This window comes from Callithrix jacchus, chromosome 15 (genome assembly GCF_049354715.1).
Source record: "Callithrix jacchus isolate 240 chromosome 15, calJac240_pri, whole genome shotgun sequence".
Lineage (NCBI taxonomy): Eukaryota > Metazoa > Chordata > Mammalia > Primates > Cebidae > Callithrix > Callithrix jacchus.
In genome coordinates, this window is record NC_133516.1 from 78,080,402 (window position 1) to 78,099,675 (window position 19,274).

Below are 19,274 nucleotides of genomic sequence, written 5' to 3' on the forward strand. Positions count from 1 at the left end.
GTACAAAGATGGAGACAAAATATTACTTTTATAGAAGCTTTTGAGAACGTGGCTTAGGGCTTCCTCCTACTGAATCCTTAACTTCTTGGGTACAACAATCCTGAATCCAGGTTCTCTCCTCAATGGGAAAATGCAGGATTTGAGGTGAGTATTCCCAGTTTATTCTGAAATTACTCACTACATTTCATTAAGGGCAAAATGAATAAAGATGTGCCAAGAGACCAGGAGTGTGGCAAGAATTAAGCTCCCTCCACATGTGAGGAGACATCATCCCTAAGGATGAAGCAGTTCCCCTCATGAAAGCTCTGTGCACATTGTCTCTGTCATCCTGCAGTGCTGAAGTCCAGTGTGGATTGAGTTAGGAGGGGGCATAACAGTGATTCCTGATTTATACTTTGAGGAATGCCTGACTTTCTTGCTGCCCATATTTTTCCAGATGATAAGGCCAGGGAAGAGTCAGGGAGCCAGATGTGTGGCAGTCCTCCATGCCTTCCTGGTTATACTTTTCATTCTATGCTCAGCAGAGAAGTCATATAGAGAGCTGTGGAAATATTGACACTGTTGTAATATGGTGGCATTAGCAGACATTGGTGATAGAGCACTGTGGGCACCATTCCCTTGATATCTTGAACCTAAGGCATAATAGGGTGTGATAGGCTCCTCCCGGTTTAGGAGACAGGATTTGAGACCCTGCATTTGAAATCTTGCAGCTATTTATATGACCCCAGGCCGCTTTTTCAACTTTTTCTAGAAAAAAGTGAATATAGTAGGTTAAAAATGCCACATAAAAATGGCAGAAAAGGAGAGAAGATTTGCAATATATATATAAAGAACTTTTACTATTAAAATCCAAGAAGAAAACAAATTAAACTTTACAATGTGCAAATTATTTGAAAAAGTACTTTATAAAAGAAGAGATATGAGTGGCTAATATGCACATAAAAAATGTTCAGCATCATTTGTCATCAAGAGATGCAAATTAAAACCAAAGTGAGATGCTACTACATACCCTTTATGGTAGCTAATATAAAGACTGACAATACTAAGTGTTGACAAGGACAGGGAACAACTGGAATTATCATATATTGCTGATGTAAAATGGCATAGCAATTTAGGAAAACCATTTGACCATTTATTAAAAAGTTATATACCTACCATACCTACTATATGATGCAGCCACTCCATTCTAAATATTTACCCTAAAGAAATGAAAGTTTATGTTCATACAAAGACTTGTACATGAATATTTATAACTTTTTTTTAGACAGAGTTCCACTCTGTTGCCCAGGCTAGAGTGCAGTGGCATGATCTTGGTTCACTGTAAACTCCGCTTCCAGGGTTCAAAGGATTCTCCAGCTTCACCTTCCCAAGTAGCTGGAGTTATAGGTGCCTGCCACCACATCTGGCTAATTTTTGTATTTTTAGTAGAGATGGGTTTTTGCCATGTTGACCAGGCTGATCTCCAACCTCTGACCTCAGGTGATCCGCCTGCCTCAGCCTCTGAAAGTGCTGCAATTACAGGTGTGAGCCACCATGCCCAGCCTTATTTATAATATTTTTATTTGTGATAGTCAAAACTAGAAACAACCCAAATGTCCATCGACAGATGAATTGATAAATGAGCCATGGTACATCGATACAGTAGAATAGTGTTCAGATATAAGAAGAAACAGATTATGAATACACGCAGCATGTATGCCTCTCAGTATGATTAGTCAAGCTAAAGAAACTGGCCCCCAAAAAACAAAGTACTACATCTGTATGACTCCATGTATATAAAATGCTAGAAAATACAGACTAATCCGTGGAGACAGAAAGCAGATCAGTGGTTGCCTGGGTTTGGGGTGGATGGTAGGGATGCACCACTGCAAAGGGACAAGAGGAAAGTCTTAAATGTGCAGAGAATGTCCTATATCTTGGTTGTAATGGTAGCTACACATGCATATACGTCAATCAAAACTCATTTAACTGTGCACTGTAAATAGATACAGTTTATTGACATAAATTGTAGCTAATGAAGCTAGTTTTCAAAGAAAAGAAAAACAAGCCTTTGTTTAAATCCTGGTGTCAGGAGTTATTCAAGCTGAGAATAACAGCGCAACATGATGGGCCTTAGAAGTGTCTTTGCTTTGGAAAAAGTGTTTCAATGGACCTCTCAACCAGGTAAAAACAAACCCGCATCTTATTCTTGAATGGAGACTCTACGACAATAAGGAACTCATCTGCTGGCGATCATACAAAGACATTTTGTTTTCATCAAGATCAGAGTTAAAATTTAAACCCAAAAGCCAGGCTTGGTGGCACACGCTTGTAATCACAGCACTTTGGGAAGCTGAGGTGGGTGGATTGCTTGAGCCTAGGAGTTCAAGATTAGCCTGGGCAACATGACAAAACCCCTTCTATTCTAAAAATACAAAAATCAGCCAGGCATGGTGGTGCACACCTGTAATCCCAGCCACATGGGTGGCTGAGACAGGAGGATCACTTGAGCCCTGGAGGCAGAGGTTGCAGTGAGCCAAGATCACACCACTGCACTCTAGCCTGGGCGACAGAGTGAGACTGCCTCAAAACACAATAAAACAAAAAGAAAGAAAAATTGAACTCCAAACTCTGGTGACAACTCACAAGGTGTCATTGTTTGTATTCCTCTGGCTGGGGCTGAACACAGTAGAGTTGTGGCCCTGGACATTAAAGAGGGAGAACTGGATTAAAAGGACCCAAATCCAAGTAGTAAAGCTGCCTCCTGACACATGGTGAGAGATGAGGGGCTGAAGAACTAGAGAGTGAGAAAGGGAACTGAGAGATGGGGACCCGCCCAGTGAGTGGGCAGGAACAGGGAGATCAAATTGGCTGTTCTAAGTTTTCTCTTTTCTCTACTTTATTGCCCACTCCCAACACACCAGTCACCCACACGACTTCAGTAGCGTTAGGTTAAATGCCGTGGTGTGATGTTTTCACATGGGAACTTTACTGAGGGGCTGTTCCCAGGTAGAGTCACAGAAGCTTAGAGATGTGATTACAGAGTTGTGAGAAGTGACCATCAGAGAGTCCCGGGATGGTGGTCCCCAGCATACAGTGACAAAAGTTAAGCAACTAATAGTTTGGGGAGACATGTAAGTCCTCTTTGGGGATTCTCAGAACTGTAGCTGGAGGAAAGTGGGTTTCCTGCACTCAGATGCAGATGAGTAGAGCACAGTCTGTTACTGAATGTTTAAAGGAATGGTGGCCTCCTAAAAGATGGCAGCTTGCAGACGTTTGAGGTATCAAGATATTAACCAAACTTATGCGCCACTACCTCACAAGGATATTTGAAATGTCCTGAGTTATTTTGAGCTTTGAGCCAGAAAAATGATTCATAAGGCCAGTTGCACCTCTTCTATCTCAAAAGCTCAGAAGAGCCCTATGATATATGGCCACATGCTAACTATAATTGCCTTTCTTTGCTTTGACGTCAATTAATGACTGGACTTTGTACCTGAAAGACAGTTAAAACTAAGGGTAGCTGGGGAAGGAAATCATTTCCTCTTTGGATTACCAAGCAAGAACAGCTAAAATGAAGGCTGTCACTCATCTTACTCTCCTTGTTCTCCTTTTTGTAAACTCAGGTAAGGAATATTTTTACATTTTAATTCTTCCAATCATGTATGTTATCTTTGAGATAAAAGCAGCAGGCCAGCACACAGCCTATTTTATAAATGAAGTTTCCTCTCTAGCTCTTCTCAAAGACACAAGCATTTTAGCCTGGGATAAAGATGGAGCAATAGCGAAAGTGGTCCATGGGCTGGGTGCGGTGGCGCATGCCTGCAATCCCAGCACTTCGGGAGGCCAAGGAGGGCAGACCTCTTGAGACCAGGAGTTTGAAACCACCCTGTCCAATATGGTGAAATGCCATCTCTACTAAAAATGCAAAAAATTAGTAGGGCATGGTGGTGGGTGCCTGTAGTCCCAGCTACTCAGGAGGCTGAGGCAGGAAGAATCGCTTGAACCCAGTGGGTGGAGGTTGCATTGAGCCGAGATGGTGCCACTGCACTCCAGCCTGGTCAAAAGAGCGAAACTCTATGGGAGAGCTGGGGGAGTGGTCTGTGGAGTAAGATTTGAGGGCTCAGCAAACCAGAGGTTTGTCTTTGAGAGTTCCTGAGGGCAGATAAGGACTAAGTAGGTTCCAAGGACCCAGTTCTCTACTAGCGTTCTGGATCCTCTCTCACGATACTCAGAGAACTGACCACAGGAAAAAGCCTCCTTTCACAAATGGACTTGAATTCGAGAATGCTAAACCATAGGGAGTAATTGTCATGTTGGCGTCGGACCTGTACTCCCTGTTCTGAGTTAGGAAAGGTTCTATGGGCCACTTGTGGGTGAGGCCATCAGTATACTGAGAGGTAAGGGTTGTGGGGGCTGATTGGCCCCCTAACATTTTGCTGAAAAATCACTGGCATGATTGATTAATAGGAGAAAAGGCATACAGATGTATTTAATGTGTGTACCCAGAAGCCCTCAGCATGAACACCTAACTTCCTGATGACATATAGAAGCTTATACACCATCTTGAAGTTACGGAAAGAAAGGAGGCTTTGATCTTGGTAAAACAAGTTACGGGAGAGGGGAGAAGAGGAATTCCATTGAGGAGCAATAAGTGATTATTAGGGAGAATAATTGGATTTGGGAGCAAAAATAAACTGTACGTAATGCTCTGGAATTTAAAGATCCTTGGAGACAGTCCTGATCTTGATAAAGGTCTGCTCAGGGTGGCTGCCTTCTCGGTCTTCTTTTCTGCAGTGGATAATGACGTACCAGGGAGGGGAACAGGAGCAACTGTTCTTCCTTGGTGGGTCAGTCCTTGCAGTGCTTGTTGACCTATAAGGGTTTTTGATTTAAAAATACTCATTATATCAGGGAGCTATATTTGGGGGTAAAATATTTTGATTTCCTTCAGGTTCAATGAGTTGAAATCTAGAAGCTTCTTGCATCAAGGAAGAAAGTATTTGGTAAGGCAGATATATGAAGAGAAATTTTTAGAGAACTGGAATGAATGGCATCAGGATTAGAGTTTTTTGAGAGCTGGTTTCAAGCTCTTAATGCAGGAAAGTTGGAGAAGGCTAGCTGCATGAGAGTGGAGGGCTCACCAGATCTCTCCAGCCAACCCTGGGGGCAGATGCCAGGTCCAAGCCTTCAGGACCAAGGAAGAATTGGTGAGGCTCATGTGACTTTCAGGAACCACTATTAAAAAAGACTTGACTTTTAAAAAAATGGAATAGAAGGGTGGTGGAAAGGGGAAGGTTGGCTGGGAGGGGTCAAGGAGATGAATAGAGAGGTAAGGGAATCAGGAATCATTGAGGCTCAAGGTACCTTAGGGGAATGAAGATGTTTCTTGACCCAGAGAACCCAAGGGGAAGGGCAAATGGAGGGACAAGCAGGGATTCAGATGGCATGCCACCACTTATTAGCTGTGGGGTGTCTCTGACCCTCAGTGTCTCCCTGTGCAACCGTAGAGGGGAAATCCCTATACTGAAGAGTGACTGCGAGGATTAAATGAGACAAAGGCCTGATGTACCAGGGATACTGCCTGGCACATAGTAGGGGCTTAATACGTGATTTCCCTTTTTGTCATGTCTGCACTTGGATCTGATTTCCTTTTCTTTTCTTTTCTTTTTAATTTTATTTGAGATGGAGTTTTGCTCTTATCTCCCAGGCTGGAATGCAATGGCCTGACCTCAGCTCACTGCAACCTCTGCCTCCTGGGTTCAAGCGATTCTACTACCTCAGCCTCCCAAGTAGCTGGGATTACAGGCACCTGCCACCATACCCAGCTAATTTTTGTATTTTTAGCAGAGACAGGGTTTCACCATGTTGGCCAGGCTGGTCTTGAACTCCAACCTCAGGAGATCCACCTGCCTTTGTCTCCCAAAGTGCTGGGATTACAGGAGTGAGCCATTGCGCCCAGCCTGGATGTGATTTTCCAACTTTGTTTTTGATTTTATCTTCTTTGTTTAAAAAAAGTTATATAAGTAATGCAGACCCATTGTAACAAATTCAAACAGTACAGATGTGTATGAAATAAACATTGGGCCTCCAATCTGCCTTCCCACTCATCTACCTCCAGATATATTAGTATTGACAGTTTTTGGTGGCTATTAAGGTCTGGTTTTGAATAAAATACTTATTTATTTAATTTAATTTTATTTTTTGAGATGGAATTTTGCTCTTGTCACCCAGACTAGAGTGCAATGTCATGATCTTAGCTCACTGCGACCTCTGCCTCCCAGGTTCAAGTGATTCTCCTGCCTCAGCTTTCTGAGTGGCTGGGATTATAGGCACCCACCACCATGCCCAGGTAATGTTTTGTATTTTTAGTAGAGATGGGTTTCACCATGTTGGCCAGGCTGTTCTCGAACTCCTGACCTTAGGTGATCCACCCACCTTGGCCTCCCAAAGTGCCAGGATTGCGGGCATGAGCCACCGTGCCCAGCCTGAAAAATTTTTTTTAAAGTTACTTTTTTATCTAACGTTAAGGATTTTGCAGGTGTGTGTAAGGAATCAGTACTGCAAACACAAGTTCCGTCTCAGATTCTGAGCAACCAAGGGCAGAAGTGTGTCTTGTACACCTTTACGTTCCTCCTCATCCCCGTGCCTTGCATAGCACCTCGACTGCAAGAACTCCTGCACGAGCATGTACTGAAATAAATGAAAAAATGTGCAGGTGACATTTGAAGTGCCTTTAACAGGCAAAACATTCCAGCTTGTTTTTGCTTTCTCTGAGAGATTAAGGCTGCATTATTCCACAGAATCTGATGGGTGCCTTTGGGAACCAATATCTCACAATAATGAAGAATTTAGATCTGGGAGAAAGGTGTTTGATTGTGACTTTCAACTAGCTTTGAATAAAGCAGTTAGTAGATGTGTCCTGGACAAGGGTGGTGGTTATGGAGTGTTCCCCAAGAAAAACAGGTCAGGGCATATATTTTGCCATTTAAACCGATGGTTTGTACCTCCATGGGCATTGTGCTATCCTTGTGTTGTTCAGAAGCTTTAGGACCTAAGGAAATAAAAAGATTAAAGCTAGTTTTACTGCATAGATGCCTCAATTCTGCTACCTATAGATTGAACAGAATTGGTTATTTTACAATTCCTCTTGGGTATTTTTACTAGATAATTTAAGCCTGGGATATCAGCTCTAAGCCGTCTTCCCTGAAATCTGTACAACCCTCAGATATAACACATGTATATACATAGGCACACGCAAGTATATTTTAGTTTAAAAAAAAAACATATTGTAGCTATTCACAGCAATGAATTGCTGTCAGCTTGGAATGTGACTCATTTATTAAAACTAATAGAGCTGTGATGGCACAATTGCACTCCAGCATGCATGACAGAGCAAGACCATGGCCCTTAGAAAAGAAAAGAAAATGGATCACTAGATCACTAGAGTTTACTACTCCCTGTGTCCAGGGGTTCCTAAAAGTTGTGAAAATGCGACTTTTATACCCATCATAGCTCGGAGGGCAAAGATCATTTATTCATCTTACTCTTAGACAACGTATCTAGAATTGTGAATGGGAAAACACTACTAAAATAAAATTTTGGAAGAAGTGTAATAAGCACTTAATGAGGTACTTTTATTTCATCGTTTTTTGAATTACCCAACCCCAACCTTTCCCTCTCTCAATCTAACAGGGTAATGAAAAATTGGGGCAGTTGCCTTGAAGTGCAGAAAAGACAAAAGGATTCCACTTCTGGGTAGTCACAGCGCCACCTTGTGGCATTCTCAGTTGTCCTCACTGAGGACAGTCAGGCATATTAAATCCAGATTGACAGTTCTACAACTATAGGCATGAGTAATATGACTTCTTGGTACTCAACTTAATAAATACTAACTCCTCTGCAGGTCTGGTGTGTCATGCCTGCAATCCCAGCACTTTGGGAGGCTGAGGCAGAAGGATCATTTGAGGCCAGGAGTCAAGAGACCAGCCTGGCCAGCATAGTGAGACCCCATCTCTAAAACAAAGAAACAAAATCAGCCAGCCATGAAGCTGTTACAGCTGCAGACCCAGCTATGTGGGAAGTTGAGGTGGGAGGATTGCTTGAGTCCAGGAGCTCAAGGCTGCAGTGAGCTATGGTCACACCACTCACCACTGCACTCCAGCTTGGGTGGCAGACCAAGGCCTTATTTCTAAAATAAAAAAAGATTAACTCCTTATTTGTCATATTTTTCAATAACATTTTTTCCAGTTTTGTCTGTTTAATTTTTAATTTTATTTTTTGTGGGGGTTTTCGTGATTAGAAATAGCCATGTATTTTAATTTTTAATGTAGTTAAATATATTCTTTTTTTTTTTCCAGAAAAGAATGAGTTGAGGCTGGGCATGGCAGTTCATACCTATAATCTCAGCACTTTGGGAGGGCAAGGAGGGTGGGTGCTTGAGCCTGGGAGTTCACGACCAGTCTAGGCAACATGGGGAAACCCCATCTCTACTGAAAAAAAGAAAGAGTTGGATACTAATTAGTATTAAGTAACAGCCATTAGTTATTCAATGCATTGTCACCTCAAACTCGGTATCTTTGTTCCTCCAGCCACCAGCCAAGCCAACTTAACTGCTGCTTTATTAACTACCGAAACTGCAACTGCGCTTCCTGACGTGGCTACAACTGATGGCAATGAAACTGATTTCACTGAAATTGTTAGCACAACAACCACACCTTCTTCCTCAACTCCTCTTTCATCCACCTCCCCCATCATTGATACAAATAGTTCCTTCACAATTCCTACACCTAACGCTACAGGCAATGAGTCAACCACAGATGCAAATTTACTAAGTACACCTGACATCATTTCTTCATCTCCAAGTGATGTATTCACCGCAATGGTCACTTCTAAAACACAAAGCAACAATGAAGTGTCCCCCTCCACAAAAGACCGTCAATCATCAGGGCCTTCCACTAGCACCACTTCACTGAGGACCAGCAGCGTAAACACTACAGGTAAGGGTGACTCTCTCCCCAAGGAGGGAGTGTACCGTTGTGGAGGAAGGGAGGTGGGTGTGATCTGGTGGGGTAGGCAAATGGGTCTAAAGAGGCCCAAGGTTTCCTTGGATATGAACTGTGAGCTGGCAGTCTGGGTCATGATATAGTGATGGCAGCGGCCCTAAAAGATTACCCTCAGTTTCCTTCTCTTCTCCTTTCCTTCCCTCCCATCTTACCTCAAGTTATTTGCTAGCTGTGACTTTTTTTTTTTTTATGAACTCGGGCTTTGTGAAAGGTATCTCTATAGCTTTCTTCTCCCTAGGGGATTTTTAGAAATAGTTTCAGCTTCTCTGAGAAGACCAGGTCCAAATAAGCACAGACTGTCCAGCCCCACTGGTCTAACTCTCTGGTCTATCAAAGGAAGAAGTCAGTTCTACCCTTAAGGTAAGATGGTGGCTGATCACAATGTGGAATTATTTGAGCCTGAGGGATAGAAGGCAAAACAATAGCAGTGTTCAAACAGTCCTAGGCATAACCAGGGCCACTGTCCAAAGGACAGATGCTTTGGGAACACTAAGAGATGACAAGTGACCTCAAGCAGAAATTAATGAAACAAGAACCATTTGCTTCACTTCCCCAAGCTCAATCTGTAACAGAAATCAATCAAGTTTATCAGTAAAGGCTAAATGCCCCTGTAGGTCATGTCGGGTCTTTGTTGTAACTCCTATACTACTATTTTAACATGTAGGTAGCCATAGCTAACATGAGCCTGGTTGTGTTCCAATAAAATTTTATTTACAAAAAACAAAACGTTGGTCAGATATAACTCGTGAACCATAATTTGCCAGCCCCGATCTAGAAGAATCATCATACTTTAGAGTGTGTAGAATCTAGGTAAATCCTGTCATTCTCAGATGGGAAATCTGGGACCCAGTGAGGGCCATGACTCACCCAGGGTCAAAGAACAAGTGGATGTCTCCCTACCCTTAACTTCTGGAAGCTTCCGCAGTGTTCTCTGATAGATTGAAGAAACGGATGGTTAAACAAGTAGAGCGCAGAGTCTGTATCTAAGGCCTCATTCCCTAAACTTCTTTCATGCTTGGAGGAGCCACTCCGAAGGCGGGATCCACTGGCACACAGCTCTCCTGGAATGAGGAAACGGAGCTTTTCTTTACTTTTTCTTTTTTTTTTTTTTTTTTGGCAGAGAATAATTTATTAGGCAGAGGGAGAAAGAGAGAGGGAGAGGGAGAGACAGCTCCCATTGCTACCATGGGAGGGGAATCCAGAGGGGGTAGCCCGAAAGGGAGGTTTTCTAAGCTATTTCTGCTTCACCATTGCTGCTTCGCCAGCTTTGCTGGCTGTCCCCTCAGAGTCAGGCTATCTCCCTGTGTTCTGGCCCTACCATGAACAAACTGTGGGGCATGGGGCAAGGCAGTTCTCTCTTGGCTTCAACTTACTCATCTGCAATAAGGCAGGGCTGAACTAAAAATCCACCCAAATCTCTTCTGGCTATAATGTCCTATGACTTCATCAATTTCTGGCCATGACACAAACTAACGCATCTGTCCTTCATTGCTGAAGAAAAAGCACTGAGAGTCATTTGTCTGGTGTCTCCAGAAGGAGATACATTCAGTCTCTTCCCTAAGATTTCCCAAGTCATCCTTGCAAGGTGGCTGAGGCTTTTTTTTTTTTTTAAAGAAGCCATTAATTTTACTTAGAAAACTGGTTCAGACCTTGTCAGAGGGGTGACCCTTATTTTTGTTTATAAGATACTGAACTATACCTCCTTTTATCCTAGTCAATTTTTATCTCTTTAAAAAAATGTTAATGGAAGCCAGGCACAGTGGCTCATGCCTGTAATCCCAGCACATTGGGAGGCTGAGGTGGGTGAATTGCTTGAGCTCAGGAGTTCAAGACCAGCCTGGGAAACATGACAAAACCCCATCTCTACAAAAATTAACCAGGCGTGATAGCACGCACCTGTGGTCCCAGCTACTTAGAAGGCTGGAATGGGAGGATCACTTGAACCCAGGAGGCAGTGGTTGCAGCCAGCCAAGATCATGTCATTGTATTACAGGCTGGACAACAGAGCAAGACCTTGTCTCAAAAAAATGTTAATGGAGTTTATTTTTAGAGAAGTTTTAGACTCACAGCAAGATTTAGATGAAGGTACAGAGGTTTTGCATATACTCTCTGACCTGACACATACATTATCAACATCCCCCACCAAGTGATGTGTTTATGACAATTGATGAACCTCCAGTGACACATCATTATCACGTACAGACCATAGTTTACATTAGAGATCACTCTTGGTGTTGTGCGTTTTATGAATTTGGACGAGTACGTGTATAATGACATGCATCCCTTCCCCTAGGATCACAACTCTAAGAATCCTTTGCACTTTTCATTCTTCCCTCTAACACCTGACAACCACAGATCTCTTTACTGTCTCCATAGTTTTACCTTTTCCAGAATGTCATAGAGTTGGAAGCATACAGAATGTAGGCTTTCGAGATTGGCTTCTTTTACATAGTAGTGTGCATTTCCCCTATGTCTTTTCATGGCTTGATAGCTCATTTTTTAGTGCTGAATAATATTTCATTGTCTAGATGTACCAGTTTGTTTATCCATTCACCTACTGAATGATATATTGGTTATTTCCACATTGTGGCACTCATGAAAAAAAGCTGATATTAACGTGGTTGTGTAGGTTTTTGTGTGGACATAAATTCCCCACACCTTTGGTTAAATCCCAAAGAGGCTGACTCTCAGATCTTCTCGTGAGAGTAGGTTTAGTTTTGTAGGAAACCACCAAACTTTCTTCTCGAAGTGGCTGTGCCATTCTGCATTCCCACCAAGCAACGATGAGAGTTCCTGTTACCCCACATTCTCATCAGCATCATTTTATTTTTAATTTTTTAACAAAAGTGAAATTGGGCCCTTGATTATGGAAAAAGCAGCTCAAACAGGACAAAAGCATATGGAATAAAAAATAAATCTCCCTCTCATCCAGAACCCCTAGGACCCAGAGCCCCAGTTTCCTTCCTCAGAGGCAACTTCTGTGGCCAATTCCTTGAATCTCCTTCCTGAAATTATCTATGCAAATATAAGCATACATATTTGTTTGTGTATATTCCTCCCCTTCTTTTATTCACAAGACAGAGCATGTTATACACATTGTACCTTCCATACAGCTTTTAAAGAAATCAGTGGTTTCTACATATAGGTTTGTAAGACTTTCAAGACAGCTCTCAAGGTTGTCAAACACATAAGCCGTTCTGAAATCACAGCTCAGAATCATTCCACTTGACGGAGATGAAAAAAACTACCAGCCAAGATCACCACTGGATCACTGACCTAACTCTCCTCCTCAGATCTCATGCCTTCTCTGGAGAGAGAGAGATGCTGCACCCTGCCTGGCCCGGGAATCTCTGCCGGCAGTGTAGAGCCCATTGCAGTGTTATTTTCACCATTTATTAAGTCACCCACTCAGAAAGCCAGAGGCTGGAGTGTCTTCTCATGGTCTCTTAGGATTTTCACTGAGTTAATCCTCATTCTCTTCTTTACTATCCCATTCCTGTTTTTATGGCTATGTCTCCCAGAAATGCTTACCAGAATATGACATCTAGTTTCTTTTTGGAGCTCCTCGGCTGTTCCTCCCTATACGACAATTATTCATACCTTTCTAAACACAAGACTTTATCTAGGATGTTGTGGGGAGCCCTACCTAGTGTTAGAGGACCATGCTTCACAGTTCGGGAGGGACTTTGAGATGTGAAATTCCTGACTCCTTGAAGTTAGAAGACTGCAGTCTCTCTTTCTCTGGGCAAGCCCTCGTGTCCACTAATCTCTGATCTTTACTACTGACAAGTATTATATTTGGCTCTAGAATTTCAGCAACAAACTCTGCAGAAACCTAAGCAAGCAAACATTTGTTTTTAACTTTTCCAACAGTGTGCTGTGGAATAACACAACTAAGAAATGGAAAGGGCCCAGGAGGGAGGCGTGAAGATGACAAAAGACGTTTCCAGGTGTCATGTATTGTCATTTCTCTGGATTTCTAATCTCTTTCTACTCCATCTAAGGTCCCAGCAATCCTTGCCAAGATGATCCCTGTGCAGATAATTCATTATGTGTTGAGCTGCATAATACACATTTTTGCCTGTGTTTAGAAGGGTATTACTACAATTCTTCTACATGTAAGAAAGGTGAGTTACAAGGGATGAACCATGGTTGAGCTCTGTATCTCATACCAAAAGTGGAATCAAAAACCCAAAATGATGGCAAAAAGAGATTCCAGAATATGAGAGAGAAAGAAAATGTGGAGGCAGGCTGGGCATGGTGGCTCATGCCTGTAATCCCAGCACTTTGGGAGGCCAAAGCAAGTGGATCATGAGGGCATAAGTTTAAGACCACCCTGGCCAAGATAGTGAATCGCTGTCTCTACTAAAATTACAAAAATTAGCTAGGTGTGGTGGCGGGCACCTGTAATCCCAGCTACTCGGGAGGCTGAGGCAGAGAATTGCTTGAACCCAGAAGGCAGAGATTGCAGTGAGCCAAGATCATCCCACTGCACTACAGCCTGGATGACAGAGTGAGATTCCATCTCAAAAACAAAACAAAACAAAACAACAACAACAACAAAACCCAAGAACATGTGGGGGCAACAAAGGCGAACAAAGTAGAGAAAAATGCTGTTACCTGGGGACATTGAAGCAGAAGAAGGTGAACTAAGACCACACAGTCCAGTAAGCCTAGGAGCCTGGTCTTCAGCTCTGTCACAGAAGTGTTTGCTCCATAGCATCATCAGACACGCTTCTTAGAGACATAAGAGCCCTTCAGCTCTAAAAATGGATTTCAGGAGTACATTTATACACCTGTGACATGATGATGTTTTGATTAGATCACCAGGTTGCAATGAAGGTCTGAGGCCTGAGTTCTGTTATTGTTTTTTTTTTCTGTTTTATGAATGAGAAATATCTTCATTTTCCAGAACAGCCAAATCTATAAGAAATGAATGCACTGCATTGCCCATAGGGGTTAGGGATATACGAAAAGCCCCCCAAATGCTTATATTTTTAGCATTAATAATCTCACTTCTGGGGATTTACTCTAAGTAAGTGACCCCAAATACAGAAGAACAGTTTGTGTGTGAAGGTGTTCATTGCAACCTTTTTATTTTCCTTTTAAATAATTAAAAGCACTAAATCCAACAACAACAAAAAATGATTACATCAAGGAAGGGGACATGTACTTCATAGAATATTATGCAATCTTTTAAAATGATGGTTATGAGAGCAGGCACAGGAGCTCATACCTTAATCCCAGCACTTTGGGAGGCCAAGGAAGGCAGGAGGATCACTTGAGGCCAGGAATGTGAGACTAGCCTAGTCAACACACTGAGACTCCCATTTCTACAAAAACTAAAAAATTGCCTGGGCATGGTGGCATATACCTGTAGTCTCAGCTAATTAGGAGGCTGAGGCAGGAGGATCCCTCGAGCCCAGGAGTTGGAGCCTGCAGTGAGCCAGTTGTGCCACTGCACTCTAGCCTGGGTGACAGAGCAAGATCCTGTCTCTCTTCTAAAAAAAAGAATGGCTATGAAGACTAGGCAACGATTTGGAAAATACTCATTACATAATAAGAAAAAAAGAAATATGGCATAAACTTGGAATTACAACAATGTAAACTGTGAATGGAGAAATATACCAAAATGAAAATAGTTGTGCTAGGTCGGGTGGGATTATGGGTAACTTTGAAAATATTTCCAGATTTCCTGTAGTGTCACTATACAATGTTGTGAATTCTAAAAAATAATCTATGTTTTAAAACAAAATGGAATTGACCCTCTTTGCATTAAATAGTACAGAAAGATTCTGCTTAACTTTCAGGAAAGGTATTCCCTGGGACGATTTTAGTGAAAGTTTCAGAAACATTTAACTCAGAAGAGAAAAATTCTGTGGCTTATCAAGACTTCTATAGTGAAATTACTAGCTTCGTAAGTATTTTCCAACTTTCCTTTCTGTAAAACATTCTTTGTTCTAACACTGAGTTGCTGAGTGTAGAGCTGGTCTTCAGGTGGTTCATGCTGGTACCATTGTACCAGTTGTTCAAACAGTGAAATGTACCCTTACTGGTCAGTAAACAGCAGCTGTCCTGAGCACCTCCACCGGTGCCACCCCTTCTTCATTGCCTGGGACCCTTGGACCTCCCCATGGTCTTGCACCTGGAGGCATGGCACCTGGCCTGGCATGGCAGAGGGCCTGAGGAAGCTTGGCTCCAGCCATACGATACCCATTGTGATATAAGCTATTCACACAGTTTTAAATGGACAGATAAAGAAATAAATTATTTCCTAAAATGTTGTTTCTTTTTTATATTCAAATTTGCATAAATTTTCATTCTAGATTGGCTTTAAAAAAATGTCTAGAAGAAGAATTACATCTGAATACCTGTTACCTGTTTTTCCCATTGTCAAAAACGATGGCATGAACAATAGTTTCCTATCGTTTAGATTCTTGTGATCGAGTGCACACATGTGAGCGAGCATGAAAGGACAGTGTCTGCATTCTGCAGCCACAGACGTAGTCCTGGGAGGACTTGAAGAAAGTGTCCAGCCAATACAGCTCAAAGTTCAGTGTGAAAGGAAAACATGTTAGCCTTAAATATGTCTTAGAAGTCAAGGTAGAGGCTGGGCATGGTGGCTCATGCCCCTAATCCTAGCACCTTGGGAGGCTGAGGCAGGCGGATTACTTGAGGTGAGGAGTTTGAAACCAGCCTGGCCAATGTGGTGAAACCCCATTGTTACTAAAAATACAAAAAAAAAAAAAAAAAAAAAAAGCCAGTCATGGTGGCAGGGACCTGTGACCCTAGCTATTTGGGAGGCTGAGGCAGGAGAATTGCTTGAACCCAGGAGGCAGAGGTTGCAGTGAGCCAAGATTGTGCTACTACACGCCAGCCCGGGTGATAGAGTGAGAATCTGTCTCAAAAAAAAAGAAAAAAGAAAAAAACAAGTAGTAGAGGTGGAGAGACTTTTTTTTAAAGCTAAAGTCTATTCTATGACAAGGTCTGTGTCTCTCAATTTGAAATTGTGTCACTATTAGAACTGGTAACATGGAAAACACGTGTCATGGAAATGATTTTGCAGAAGGTGCAGCGAGAGAGAGTGCTTCTGACCACACAGCCAGCCAGTACATGGCAGTGCCAGGATAGAATCCATGGCTGCTGTGTCACAGAGTTTGCCCTGCCCCTTTGCCATGTCACCTCTGCCCCGTGGGCCAGCTGGCAGTGACTTGCCCTCTCATCTCGGATCTGCATTCAAATTTGCCAGCTCGTGCTATTCAGTACACTGAAGACAGCAACGTCGATGCAGTCCTACTTCCAGGAAACCTCTGAAGTGCTTCATGTGGCTTTACTGAGCAATGGTCACTTAGCACTACATTCCCCAAACTTGTCTTTGAGTGTGTCACAAAAGCCCCCTCCAGTTACAGGCCTTGTGCCCTGGTCTTCAGAGATTAGATTAAAGACTTGATCTCAGTCACGACTTGATGTTCCTAGGGGAACCAGTGAGGGGATGAAGCATTCTTAGAGTTTCTGGGAGATTCCTGATCCAAAAGGGATCCACCAGAACTCGCTCGCAACCACTCGAGTTAGGAAAATAGAGACAACTTACTTTCTTCCAGGGCCTCTTAGCAGCCTATGTGGGGGCGGTCCTGGCTCAGGTCGTAAGAAGTCTCTGGGGTCCATTTTCTACCCAGCTGGATCCTGTTAAAAGCTAGATAGAGCATCATTTTTTTCTGCCCCATTTGATTTATAGAAAATGTTAAAAAAATTTTGCTTTTTACTTGTTACTAAATCTGTTCTCCTCCACAGTTTGAAAATGTATTTGGCACATCTGCTTATGGACAGACTGTAATTCTTGCTGTAAGGTAAGTTTGCTATGGACTGCTGGGGTACTTTGGAGGCAGATGTGTGTCAGTCTAACTTCTGAGGTCTGCATGTAACATTAAGGCCCTCTGTGGCAAGTCACAAGTTAGGAGGAGAGGGTCAGTCTCAGGCTGAGCACTGCAAAGGGGACGGTGTGCCTTGGCCCTGCCTCTGATGTCACACCAACTCTGGGTGGTATGTGGCCTGGGAAAGACAAGATTCTGTCTGTGATTGGCTGTGCAGCAACTTGTGCACATGGTCCAGGACATCATCTGCATCATCGGGATCTCTTTGTTTGGCTTGATCCTATGGCTGCAAACCATACCTAGTCAATCCCTGGAGTGTGCATTCCAGCAGGCCAGGGGCAGATTGAATGGCCCATGATCATCTCTTCCTCATATGGCAAGTGTGATGGGGACAAGAACACCCAAATCACACATCTGGCTACAGAAGGGTCGGTGGTAAGCTCTTTCTGCAGTGAGAACAAGCACTTATTGAGCACTTCGATATGTAATGGCAAGGGCTGGGTGTTATTTAGGGACATAAAGAGGCAAAAAGCAGTTCCATCTCAGCCTCCCCTGAAGCACATTAATACACACATACTCAGGCTGAGGAAAGAATGCTGTAAGACAAACAAAGCTAGGTAAGAAAAGCGGCCCTCATGTAGCAATGCACTATTTACATCTTAAGTCTTACTATTGTATTTATCCTTATAAACCATATCAAATCCTTTGTGGCTCACACCTGTAATCCTAGTGCTTTGGGACACTGAAATGGGAGGATCACTTGAGGCCCGAAGTTCAAGACCACCCTGAGCAACACAGTGACACTACATCTCTACAAAAAAAATCTTTTAAAAATCTTTGTGGAATAAGATAAAGAGAGAGAGGGTGTATGTGTGTATATATGTATATAACATTTCAGAGAGGCCTTTTAAAAGTGATGGGTTTCCAGCTTGGTCTTGAATGAGGGGCAAGTCTGGTTGGCAGTGAAGAGGCACAGTTTATATGGTAGAAGGCTGGCAGTCAGCAGACAGGTTGGGCCCAAAAGGAGAGGCTCTGAAGATGGAGGTGTACAGCAGACAGCTGCCAGAGGACTATGAATTGTTTCTGGGGCTTAGGTTTGGTTTAGTGGACAACAGCCAGTTCGTGTGTAGGTGATGCCTCGATACAAACAGGAATGGTGAGGTTGGAATGGAGTCAGCCAAAGCTGTGCTTGAATCCTGGCCTTGGCACTTCCTCCCTGAGTGACCAGGCAGGTGTTCTAACCTCTCTGAACATGTGTCACTGCATTGGTATAATTGGGACAATCTGATCAACTTCCCTGGGGCCTTAGGAGGAGTAACTGAGGTAACATTTGGAAGATTCCCTGTATGCAGTGCCTGGCACATAGCTGATTTCGACACCAGGGACCTGCAGTATGATGGAGAGCTGGTCCCACAGGGTCATTTGGGGTATCCCCAAAACTGTGGCACTCCTTTGATTCTTAAGGAGTTACTGAAAGGGAGCCAAGGGTGTTTGGAGGCAAACCTTCACCTGTGAGCTCAGAGGCATGGAGGGAACTACTTCCCCCACCTCAGGGGCCTCTGCAGGGCAAATGCAACTGGGGCTCACCTAGAAAGGCATTTCTTAGGCTCCAGCCCAAAATTCTCTCTCCCCTCTGACTCTCCAAGCTCTTTCCTACTGTAGCAACGTTGGAATTGGAAGGATCCTAAGAATTTCTCTTTAAAACCTCTCTTTGGACAGAGGAAGAAACTCAGGCCCAGAGAAGCTGACTGATCTTGGGCCACAAATGGACAAATAGTGGCAGGCTTGGGTCTGGACCTCACGTCTTAACTCCAAGCCCAGTGCCCTAGTAATTTATACTCAAGTGCACAGTGGCTCCAATATTCCCTTTAACTGTTCCACAGGTGTAATGTCTTGCCTCCTGAATTAGAATATAAACTAGTAGGTTCTCTAAATGAAGAAATTATGGATGGCATTTGCTTTCCTAGCCCCAGTGCAAAGCTATGCCATATATTTCAACCAATATAGAATAATTTTTATCAAGTACACCTGTCTCACTGCCTTTTACATTCCACTGCCACCCACCCTCCCCACACCAAATCCTGTCATGAATGAATTATGGCAGAAAATATTAAATTATTGGGCCGGGCGCAGTGGCTGATGCTTGTAATCCCAGCACTTTGGGAGGCCAAGGTGAGTGGATCACCAGGTCAAGAGTTCGATACCAGCCTGGCCAAGACAGTGAAACCCTGTCTCTACTAAAAACACAAAAATTAGCCGAGTGCGGTGGCAGGCACCTGTAAGCCCAGCTACTCAGGAGGCTGAGGCAGGAGAATCACTGGAACCCAGGAGGTGGAGGTTACAGTGAGCAGATATTGCG

At 43.1% G+C, this 19,274-nt stretch overlaps 1 protein-coding gene across 2 annotated transcripts in view; it reads left to right on the forward strand.

Annotated features, from left to right (window-relative positions):
• The first annotated feature begins 3,517 nt into the window (after nucleotides 1–3,517).
• Nucleotides 3,518–19,274, forward strand: part of MUC13 (mucin 13, cell surface associated) — a 61,248-nt gene continuing 45,491 nt past the window's right edge. For both annotated transcript variants that reach the window (XM_054246254.2, XM_002758730.6), the window contains exons 1-5: nucleotides 3,518–3,605; nucleotides 8,571–8,978; nucleotides 13,049–13,171; nucleotides 14,855–14,961; nucleotides 16,836–16,891. In XM_054246254.2, coding sequence (XP_054102229.2) covers nucleotides 3,554–3,605; nucleotides 8,571–8,978; nucleotides 13,049–13,171; nucleotides 14,855–14,961; nucleotides 16,836–16,891 — 746 coding nt within the window. In that variant the 5' untranslated portion in view covers nucleotides 3,518–3,553. The remainder of the gene's footprint in view (nucleotides 3,606–8,570; nucleotides 8,979–13,048; nucleotides 13,172–14,854; nucleotides 14,962–16,835; nucleotides 16,892–19,274) is intronic.